The sequence below is a fragment of the Nycticebus coucang genome, chromosome X (assembly GCF_027406575.1).
Source record: "Nycticebus coucang isolate mNycCou1 chromosome X, mNycCou1.pri, whole genome shotgun sequence".
NCBI lineage: Eukaryota > Metazoa > Chordata > Mammalia > Primates > Lorisidae > Nycticebus > Nycticebus coucang.
Genome location: NC_069804.1, coordinates 120,904,487 through 120,916,500, shown reverse-complemented (window position 1 = coordinate 120,916,500; position 12,014 = coordinate 120,904,487). Strand labels below are relative to the sequence as shown.

Here is a 12,014-nt window from a genome sequence, read left to right as displayed (position 1 = left end):
AGAGAACAGCCTGAGCAAGAGCGAGACCCTGTCTCTACTAAAAATAGAAAAAATTACCCATATATGGTGGCCTATGTTTATACTGGTGAGGCTGAGACAGGAGGATCATTTGAACGCAGGAGTGAGATGTTGCAATGAGCTCTGATGACACCACTACACTCTAGCCTGCCTTGCAGTGCAAGACTCTGTCTCAAAAACAAATCTAGGAAGCACCCGGGTCTAAAGGGGCCTGTTGGATGGTCTGCAAGGCCACAAAGCACATGGTGTTGCCCACCTGCCCAGCAGCTCCCTTTGTGGAGCAGATCCTGGAGCATGGTCAGAGGGCCCAGGGCTAAGGACCCAGTCTTCAGTGTCCTGGCAGTGGAAGGCCCCAGGTCCTTCCAGGAGTGTAGAGGACCAAAACTCCCAGTGGAAGGAGCTCAAGGAGCAGAGCTGGGCCTAACTGGCCATGAACCAGTGCCTGTGGGGGTGCTGGGGAAGAGCGACAGGCTGAGATAGAAATGTGAGCGCCTTCAGCAAGCCCGGGAGGATCCAGAGTGGGAGGGTCGGCAGTTGAAGCTGGCAACACTGCAGGAGATGGAAACCACCTTCTCTGGCTGACCTCTCAGCTACTCACACTGGGTCTCCCCCATGGAGACCTGTTTGCCGGTTGACTCCAGGTTGGCACTTCACATGTATCCCCAGCACCCAGGCTCATCTCTGTCTTGCTGAGCTTGTGATTGCCCAGAAGGCACCCTGCTGGATGGGGCGGACTCCTGCTCTGCCTTGATCCTGTCCCTCCTCTGCTCATAGTGGTGGTAGCTCTAATAGGAGGTGGAATCTTTGGGGACAAGAACTGCGTCCTTTCTGACCCAGGACAGGCACATATCTAACTGTATTCCTCTGAGGCATGGTACCAGTACCACAGTTGGGGTGTGGTTCTGACTAGTTAATGTTGCTCTAGTAACATGGGTGCCCACTGAGTGTTTGATCTAGTAACATGGGTGCCCACTAAGTGTCAGGACCCACTGAGGGCTGGCTTCAACCACTGGTCTGGCTTCCTTTTCCTTTCAGGGCTCCTTCCACATTTATCTTCACAATGACACCTGGCTGCTAGACTGACTATCACCACTGCCTATGAGACCCTGCCAGGCTCAATTTTAGCCAGTGGCTGGCGGGCTGGTTCATTAGTCACAGCCTAGGGCTGTCTGGGGTCATCCAGGTTTTTCTGATGCCCATCCAGGTGGGAGCAGCTCCAGGGCCTGCCAGAATGCAGGTTTTGGCCCTCAAGCAGGTGGAGATTCACTAGCCAGAGAACCTTGAAAAGGACCTTTACTGGTAACAGTCAAATTAGACAAAAAGTAGAGACATGTGGGGCCTGGGAGAGGTGGTTGGGAGGCCACCAGGGTACCCCTGGGATCCTGCTGGTAAAATCTACCTTGAGCCCAATGGGTCTGAGAGGTGCCTCTCCCAGCCAGTCCTGGAGAGTCTGAAGGGGATAAGCATGGACCCAGGACAGAACCTAGAGCAGATTAACCCCAAGGACTGGCTGTGTTCTGTTCAAGAGCTGTGTGCAGAGAATGCCCATCAGACCTAGGGGCCAAGCCTGGGTCCTGCTCTTCTCAGACCCGCAGCTGATTCTGGAATGTGGTAGATATTTCCTTTTCCCCATGGAAGGGGACATGAAGACTCTCTGATTCAGCTTATATTTTGGGGGGATTCTCATTTGTCATCTCACCTGGAAGATCCTTACTTAGCTGGAGTGACTCTTAGGTACTGGTTAAAGTCTCTGCCCAGGTGTGATAGCTCCTGGACCAGATTTCAGGGCCCAGTCCCTGCCACTCCCTCTCCTACTTTGCTTATTGAAGACCTGGGCCAGGGCAGTACTCTCCACAGTTGACTTGATGTGGGGTCCCCCCACCCCCTGCTATGCAGTCACTGTGTAGCCATTGGCTATAGTGTTAGTGTAAGGTGCTGCCTCTGCCCAACCCCAGCTCCAAATGTCTTGCGGTGTTCTGCCTGTAAGAAGTTACAGACATCCAGGTGTGGCTTCCTGGCTTTGGAGTTAGTGTCCACCCTCAGAAGCCCTCCAGGGATCAAGGTGTACTCTCACCCAGCTGTTCCCCTGTCCATCCAGACAGTGCCCCTAAATAAACTCCAGGCCTAGGACCTGCCTCCTTCTGTTCAGCAAAGCCTTATTACTTTGTTTCTCACAGGAGCGATGCTCCAGGCTCATCCTGTGGATCCAGCATTGGTGCAGGCTAATGACTGGGATAGAAGTGTGGAAGGCTGACACCACAGCATCTATTTTGTAGGCCAAGTGCTATTTCCGGTACTAACAGACTTAAGTTTCTATTTCCCTGCAAATGCTAGGCCTAAGTTTCTATTTCGCTACAAACGCCAGGCCTCTTCTCGTAAATCACGTGAGTGAAACTTGGAAGCTTGCTGTTTGGAACTTATCTCCACCAAGGCCAGGTTGCTTGGATACCTGGTGACGTAAACCTCCTCCTTCACCTACCCTTATATACCCTGGAAGAACTTTGCAATAAACGAGACTTGATCAGACTCCTGTCTTGTCTCCATTCTTCTTGCCCCTTGCCCCTTCTCATTCTCACCCCCTCCTCCAGGTATCCCTGTCGACTGACCCACGGGCCGGGTCACGTGGTGCCCGACCAGGGACCTGGATACGAGGGAAAAAGGTGAAGAAGCTACTGGAGGCAGCCGGCTGGCTCAGAGAAACATCGGGACCTGGCCACGCAGTAGCCTGCTGCGCTGGAATGAGGATCTTGGTGAGTAGTAGTGATCATGGGGCAAGAAGTCAGTCAGCATGAGTTATTTGTGGAACAGTTAAGAGATGCACTCAGGACGCGAGGAGTAAAGGTCAAAATTAAACAGCTATTTCAATTTTTTAACTTCTTAAAAGAAGTCTGTCCTTGGTTTCCTCAAGAAGGAACCATAGATGAGAAAAGATGAAAAGAGTAGGTGATGCTTTGAATGATTTTTATCAGGTATTTGGACCTGAAAAAATACCAGTCACTGCTTTCTCATACTGGAATCTCATTAATGATATTATTAGCTATTGTAGTGTTTGTCCCGCAGTTGTGGACGTCATAAAAAAGGGAGAAGAACTGTTACATCACCACAAAGAAAAGGATATTAAATTCCAAGATCCGTCCCAGGATTTTAGGGCTGCTGGAGGCACTCCTCCTAGCTGTCAGCTTAATGAGCAAGAAGATCTTATCTCACTAGAGAGTGATAAGGAATCAAACAAAGAGGAATCAGGCATTCCCAGCCCTCTATAAATTACCGGAAAAACAGACAAAAAAGGGCTAGGAAATTTATCTTAAGGGCTATTGACATTCCTGCACACCATGCAGATAAGATCACTTGGAAAAGTGATGAGCCTGTATGGGTTGATCAATGGCCCCTCTCAAAAGAAAAATTAGAAGCCGCTCAGCAGTTAGTGCAGGAACAATTAAAAGCTGGGCATATAGAGGAAACCAACTCCCCATGGAACACTCCAATCTTTGTCATAAAAAAGAAGTCAGGGCAATGGAGACTGTTACAAGACTTAAGAGCTGTAAACTCCAGTATGGTCCTCATGGGGGCGTTGCAACTCCTGTGGATTACCCACTCCTGTGGCCATCCCTCTTGGTTACTATAAAATTATCATTGATCTTAAAGACTGTTTTTTCACTATACCACTCCATCCATTAGATCAAAAAAGATTTGCATTCAGTCTCCCCTTTATTAACTTCAAGGAACCTATGAAAAGATTCCAATGGAAAGTTTTACCATAGGGCATGGCCAACATCCCCACCTTATGCCAAAAATTTGTTGCTGCAGCTACTCAGGAAACTAGGCTTCGCTGGAACTCCATGTACATCATTCATTATATGGATGATATTCTTATTGCTGGACAGAATGCTCAGCAGGTTTTACTATGTTACAGTGATTTATCATCCTCCCTCATAAACCAGAGACTTCAAATAGCCCCAGAAAAAGTTCAGCTAAAAGATCCCTACCTTTATCTTGGTTTCCACCTAACTGGACCCAGAATTACTAATACTCAAGCTGCCCTCAGATTGGACAAATTAAAAACACTAAATGATTTTCAAAAGCTCTTAGGGGATATAAACTGGCTTAGACCTTACTTAAAACTAACCACAGGGGATTTAAAACCTTTATTTACTATTTTACAAGGCGATAGCAACCCCAATTCTCCTAGAACATTAACAGAAGAAGGCCGTCAGACTTTAGCATTAGTACAACAAGCTATTCATTCACAATTTGTTACAACCATAGATTACACTCAGCCCTTGAGTTACATCATTTGTAAAACTTCTCTTACACCCACAGCAGTATTTTGGCAAACTGCCCCCATAATGTGGATCCACTTACCTGCTTCTCCCACAAAAGTTATTTATCCCTATTATCAGGCTGTCACGGATATCATCATTATGGGAAGGGAAAATAGTAAAAAGTACTTTAGTAAAGAACCAGATATTATACAGCCTTATTCTCAGGCACAAATTAATTGGTTATTTCAAACTACAGAACATTGGCCTATTGCTTGTGCTTCTTATTCAGGTAAACTTGACGATCATTATCTACCCAATAAATTATTACAATTTATTAGTACACATGACCTTGTATTTCCCACAAGAACCTCCAATTCCCCATTGCCCAATGCCTTATTAGTTTTCACAGATGGCTCCTCTTCTGGTCATGCAGCTTAATACAGAGATACAGAGATTGTGCAATTTCAGGTAAAATCAAATTCTGCACAAATTGTAGAACTTCAAGCAGTTATCAAAGTTTTCTCCGCATTTCCCAATCGAGCTTTGAATATTTATACTGATAGTGCTTATTTAGCTCATTCAGTTCCCTTATTAGAGACAGCAGCACAAATCAAACATGTATCAGAAACTGCTACCTTTTTCTTGCAACTCCAAAATCTTATACACCAAAGGACCCTCCCCTTTTTCATTGGACACATTAGAGCTCATTCCAATTTACCTGGCCCCCTAACTGATGGTAACCACAGAGCAGACAAAGCCACTCACTTAGTCTATACTGCCCAAACCACCACAGAGCCTGATCGGATCGCATTAGCCTCCGCTGCTCACCAATTACATCATCTAAACGCTCACACCCTTAGACTCATGTTTCAAATTACCTGGGAACAAGCCCGCCACATTGTAAAGCAATGCCCTTCTTGTGTAATTCTACTCCCTACTCCCCAAATAGGAGTAAATCCTCGAGGTCTCATACCCAATGCCATCTGGCAAATGGATGTTATTCACCTACCTGAATTTGGAAAACTCAAGTATGTTCATGTAACCATAGATACCTTCAATGGATTTATTTATGCCACTGGCCAGTCAGGGGAGGCCGGCAAACATGTCATTGCCCATGTACTAGCCACCATGACTGTACTAGGCACCCCTAAACAAATTAAAACTGATAATGGTCCAGGATACACAGGACATGCATTTAACACCTTCTGTAAACACCTCGCTATCAAACACATCTCTGGTATACCATTTAACCCACAGGGGCAGGGCATAGTAGAACGTGCCCACTAATCTCTTAAAAACACTCTAGAAAAAATAAAGAAGGGGGAATGGTACCCTGTTAAGGGGTCCCCAAGAAATCTCTTATCCCATTCATTACTCATTTTAAATTTTTTCACACTGGACCAAGACGGCCGTTCTGCAGCAGACCGCTTCTGGCACCCAGATACTAAACGTGATTTTGCCACTGCCCTATGGAAAGATCCATTAGATAATAAATGGCATGGCCCCGATCCAGTTTTAATTTGGGGTAGAGGTGCCATATGCATATATTCACAGAAGATGGAAGCAGCATGATGGTTACCTGAACGACTGGTCAAACAAGTAGATAACATCATCACCTCTAAATCCAGGGAGCAAGAGGCCCCCTGAGAAGGCTTTCTTTCTTTCTCTTTGCAGGTAACTATGAGCACCTGGATGTGGCTACTGCTGGGAATCTCTCTCCTAATACGAAAAAATGAAGGTGGTTTCAGTAATCCCCATGAGGCTCGGGCACTCTTACAAAAATTAACTGGTACTCCTTGCGAGTGCCATGGTGGCACCTGGAACGGTGAGACAACCCCTCTCCTAAATGTAGATTGTGGTGATAAAACAGCATACTTAGTAATGAGACAAATATTCATGGAGCACAGGCATGAGTCTGTAGCAAAAAGGCTAAAATTATCCCCACCTTTAATAACAAGCCTGGACCATGCCCTTGTATAGAATTCCATCCATCTGTACATAATACCTGTTATGAGCAGGTTCAACTATGCACTGGTACAGATAATAGTACCTATTTTACAGCAATCTTGACCAGACATTTTTCAGGGACATTTGGAGGCGAGTGGGACACAATCCCTCAGGTCCAGGGGACCTCAAATAAATATGCCCAATCTGGCTGTACCGATACAGTAGGAAAAACAGTTTGCTGGAATAAGACTCCACCTGTGCACGTCTCTGATGGAGGTGGACCCCAAGATCAGGTAAGACAGAATATAGTCCAAAAGCAACTGGAAAACATTGTAAACCACATGTCTCCTAAATTTAACTACCATCCAATAGCTTTACCCAAAAATAGGAATATGAATCTAGACCCCCAAACCCTGAAAATGCTAGACATCACACATAGATTACTTAATCAATCCAACCCTTCTTTGGCTCAAAATTGCTGGTTATGCCTTCATTTAGGACTATCTATGCCTATTGCTATCAATGTTAATTCCATTGAATTGTCATCTAATAACTGCATGCCCATCATGCCTTTACCAGTGCCACCTGTCTTTTCTGAAGCACCCTGTATTGTCTCTCTTTATAGAGACGACAGTTATGCTATTGGTATTGGCATACTCTCTTTGACCAATTGCACTGACATCATCAATGTTACTTATTCCCCTTGTGCTCCCAATGATATGGTATTTGTTTGTGGCAATAACTTGGCATATACCATTCTTCCCACTAATTGGACAGGATTATGTACTATCGCCCTTTTACTACCCGATATAGATATAGTCAATGGAAATTAATCTTTACCTACACCATCCTTTGATTATATATCTGGCCGTTCTAGAAGGGCTATCCAATTTCTCCCTCTCTTGGCCACTCTGGGAATCACTGCTGGCATGGCCACTGGTACCGCTGGTATGAGCATTGCTATACATAAATATACTGAACTATCTCAACTTATGGCAGAAGATATACAAGCCCTATCAGGCACAGTTAAAGATCTTCAAGATCAATTAGATTCCTTAGCTGAAGTAGTACTACAGAATAGAAGAGGTTTAGATCTTCTAAAGGCTAACCAAGGAGGCATCTGCTTAGCATTACAGGAAAAATGCTGCTTTTATGCAAATAAGTCAGGAATTGTTCGAGACAAAATAAAGAAATTGCAAGATAATCTAGAGGAAAGAAAAAGAAAAATTATGAACAACCTGTTTTGGAGCGGGCTAGATGGCTTTCTGCCTTATCTCCTTCCATTTTTATGGCCCCTCCTTGGCTTACTAATTTTGCTGTCGCTAGGACCTTTTCTTTTTAACAAAGTCATGGCCTTTATAAACAACAAATTGATGCTATTAAAATGCAGCCCCTCCAGGTTCATTATCACAGACTTGCTATGGAAGATGAACGCATAACCGTAACTACTTAGGGGACTGGCTAGTCAAGGATGGATAACGAGGACCCTCATCTCAGACTTTGCTTATCCTACCAACCTAAGACAGGAGCCCGGTCAGATAGCTACTGTGTATCCCATGACGGGTAAGGAGGATCAGCTGAGATGGTAAGGCGGTCCCCACCTAAGACAGACACAGTCACCCCGCCCTCTCGGTGGAGAGCTGGCAAAACTTTAAAGGTAAAATGTACATTTAAAAATATTATAAAAAAGGGGGACCTGTGGAAGGCTGACACCACAGCATCTATTTTGTAGGCCAAGTGCTATTTCCGGTACTAACAGACTTAGGTTTCTATTTCCCTGCAAATGCTAGGCCTAAGTTTCTATTTCCCTGCAAACGCCAGGCCTCTTCTCATAAATCACGTGAGTGAAACTTGGAAGCTTGCCGTTTGGAACTTATCTCCACCAAGGCCAGGTTGCTTGGATACCTGGTGATGTAAACCTCCTCCTTCACCTACCCTTATATACCCTGGAAGAACTTTGCAATAAACGAGACTTGATCAGACTCCTGTCTTGTCTCCATTCTTCCTGCCCCTTGCCCCTTCTCCTTCTCACTCCCTCCTCCAGGTATCCCTGTCGACTGACTCACGGGCGGGGTCATAGAAGGACCAGGAAAGCCCTCCCCAATTACCCCTCATCCTCAGCCCATTTTGGGAACAAGACCCCCAGGCAATGTGGGAGCGATTGAATGGCTCAGTTTATTTATGGTGCATGGGAAGCAAGAAACAAACAAACAAAACAAACAAAAAAAAAAACAGCAAAAATAACAGATGACAGATGAAAGATACATGCATCATTATGCTCAGTGAAAAGAGGTCCATCATAAAAGTCAACCTTACGTACAAAAGGTCAAAATTATGTGTGTATGTGTTTTTGTGTTTCCCACAGTTTTTCTATCCTCATTTTAATTTTAGTGCATTTGAAATGAAGGCTTTTTCATTTGACACATTTGCATGCTGAAATAGTTTATATTTACTTCTGAATTATACAACTTCTACCTCTAGTGAAGATGGAGTAACAAAGACTGGATTTACCCACCTGCTGGAAACAATGAAAAAAGGAAAATAGACATGTGGCTTGGAAGACACTGTACTGATAGGCAACACAGGGGTCCAGGCTGCTTTCCTTTTGCAGTTCCACCTTATAAATGCATGATCTTCATGTTTTCTGCTTAATGGAAGAAAAATGCATGGACAACTGCAAACTGGACATCAAGTACCTTGGCTTGAAAATTTCAAATATGACATTGACTCATTTATGTATAGCAATGGCCAGTGTTAGTCACGTGATTTTTAACATTTTCTTCATTTCAGATTAGTATGAGTGCACAAATGTTTAGGTGACATTGTTTTCATTTCTATATTTTTTTATTAAATCATAAACATATAGATCATGTATACATTGATGCCTTTATGGGGTACAATGTGCTGATTTTATATATAATTAGGAATGCTTACATCAAACTAGTTAACATAGCCTTCACCTCATTTACTTAATTATTCTGTTAAGACCTTAATACTCTATACTTAATATAGTTGACATGTACCTTTGCAAGATGAACTATAGGAATGGATCCACCGTTTACCCTCCTTCCATCGAATGGCCCCCCTCCTGTCTGATTCCCCTCCTCTTCCCTCCCTCATCTTAGACTATAGTTATGATTTATCTTTCTTATGAAAATGTGAGTGATTATAAATTGGTTTCATAATAGTACTTAATGCATTGGATACTTTTTCTTCATTTCTAAGATAAAGTTCAAGCTGTAGGTCACATGATTATTTTAACTACAGGGACACTTGGTAAGGTAGTCTGACCATGAACCCAGGAAGGAGAGGAAGACAAGATGTTAATGAGCACCTGCAATCTCTCCCATGAAATGTTACATGGCTGATACTCAACAGAGAGGATCTGTGAGAATATTTTTGATAATCACCCTCTTCATTTCCTGGCAGTTCCCCAGCATGCCAAATTTCCTTGACATTCTCCAAATGTTTCAAGATGCTATTCTGTTGTATCCCTCTGTGTTAGAAAGTTGCTGCCAAAAACAGGTTCACATCAATTTTTTTAAGACCCTGTAAAATCTCAGCAGGGAGGCTTTGCCTTTTTAATTCCATACTACCTTTGTGCACTGACTTAAGTAATAACTTCCAAAATTTGAACAGTATGAGAATTTTCTTCTTATTATTGGTATATGGCTAAATCTGTGAAGTCCTGCTACCTTCAAATATACTTGAAATACATGAACACTTGTACATATGCCACTAGACACAAGGAAAAAACAGAATTTTTTTGTGGGGAAAGCAGAGAAATAAGAGGCAAGGGAAGGATACTGAAATATTTTTACCTTTGCCAACCAATGATAACATGACTGCCAATAAACCACATTTAAACTCTGAGGATTCCAGGGATTTTTAGAAAATCAATCATCAGTTGATTTGTGCTAAGCAATGAGCTCCATGATATTTGGTATTTTCTCATCTATCATTGATGAGAAAATCTTAACAACATTGGTAATATCACTCATTGGTCTATGTCAGGCATCCTCAAACTTTTTAAACGGGGCACCAATTCACTATCCCTCAGACTGTTGGAGGGCCGGACTATAGTTTAAAAAAAAAAAACTATGACCAAATTCCCATGCACACTGCACATATCTTATTTTGAAGTAAAAAAACAAAACGGGAACAAATACAATCACACGGCTTCATGTGGCCCGCGGGCCGCAGTTTGAGGACCCCTGGTCTATGTGTTCATTAGTCAGTCTGAAATGCAACAACTTATTAAAATTCTACTGCAAATATTTGGGTGGATTCAAAATATCCTATCAATCTTCAGCATTATATCTGCTAAACTAGTAGATTTTAGGCAAAATTGGACTAAGCTCTGTAGGAAAACATTTTGAGGGTGTGGTAGAGAAACAGCTGGGAGTTCAGGTCAGGTTTTTCACTGTCAAAATCACCTCTACCTAGAGCAACACGTTCCTATGAGCATAATACCACTGAGATGGGAGGGATTGCCAAGGAGTTGGAACGCTCTAAATTGGGGGAAAGGAAGATAATTCTGCCCTGTTTTTTTTCACTCGATGTTAGGGTGCAGCTTCAGAGAAGGGTGTCATGAAGGTCAGCAGGTCAATTTCCAGTTTGGACAAGAGGACTGGAGAAGACTTAGGGGATGGGTGCTGCAATGCATAGAGAGAAAATGCCAGCCCCTGCAGAGTCAACTCTGAAGGAACACTGGGTTTACAAGAACCAGGGAGCTAGTTAAATGACTCCCACAGGCCATCCTACCTGATATTTAAATCTTATTTCAACCTTCCTTCTCTATACCTCATTTAAGTTTATTGAGAGGCAATAAGGATAGTGACAACAGAAATAAAGAAAGAGACAAAGGTTTGACTCAGGCTGGGAAGTGTAGAACAAAGTAAGCTGTAGATGAATTTAAGGAAGCCACCTAGCTCCAGCTCTCTAATGTCCTAGACGTTTGAAATTGGACTCAAACTGTGACACACACTCAGGGGTGGCTAAAATTAGAACAGGAACTTTATCTAACAAATTCAATCAGTGTAACCTAATTCTTTGTACAATTAATGAATGTTAAACAACAAAAAAAGAAATTGTACACACTCACAAGGTCTCTGAGCCTTAGAACTGGAAAGTTTTTTTTTAATTTTATAATTTTAAAAATATGGAATGCGTCACGCATTTGCGCGTCATCCTTGTGCAGGCGTCATGCTAATCTTCTCTGTATCATTAGAACTGGAAAGTTTTGAAAGTAAATCCAGCACGGGACATGATACTTGATGTATCCGAGGACCTTAGCTAGTAGCAGTTATTCTCATATTACCAAATTGCACCTCAAATCCTACCAACCTCCCTTGTGTGCACATGTATATATGTGTAACAATTTTCTAAATCCAGGCTTTTGCAGAAAACAGAGAATTCAATGGGACATGAAATAGCAAATCACACCAAAATGTCCTTCAGCAAGTAAAATTTTTGCCTTGGAAATGGGTATCTAATTTGGAGTGGGGGTGTTTTCTACAACTTAATGTAATTCAGATTTCATAGTATTTCTATCAAGGATCAATTCCTCTCTTTGTTTCAGGTGCTGGTCTACACTTACCCAACACCCTCCCCCTTTTTATTTATTTCTCCTATACCAAAAATTTAGCCCTTCCTTGTTGCTAGCCAAATTACACTGAAAGCAATCAATTTAGGTTCTTCTTTGAAAGAAGTGGGCACTGGAGTTTTTGGGCCATGGCAGAGTGACCCACAGTAGATGTCAGGTATCTAATCTCAACAGAGTATCAT

At 43.0% G+C, this 12,014-nt stretch overlaps 1 protein-coding gene and 1 non-coding gene across 2 annotated transcripts; one reads left to right on the top strand and one right to left on the bottom strand.

Moving 5' to 3' along the window:
- The first annotated feature begins 2,529 nt into the window (after positions 1-2,529).
- On the top strand, positions 2,530-8,209 carry LOC128578498 (syncytin-1-like). Its single transcript, XM_053581146.1, has 3 exons — positions 2,530-2,768; positions 5,955-6,018; positions 6,342-8,209. The coding sequence occupies exons 1-3, from the start codon at positions 2,757-2,759 to the stop codon at positions 7,058-7,060; spliced, it is 795 nt and encodes a 264-aa protein (XP_053437121.1). The 5' UTR covers positions 2,530-2,756; the 3' UTR covers positions 7,061-8,209.
- A 3,173-nt stretch (positions 8,210-11,382) lies between these two features.
- Positions 11,383-11,484, bottom strand: LOC128578758 (U6 spliceosomal RNA). The gene has a single exon (XR_008377889.1). It is a non-coding gene; the product is annotated as a U6 spliceosomal RNA (small nuclear RNA).
- Positions 11,485-12,014: the final 530 nt, after the last annotated feature.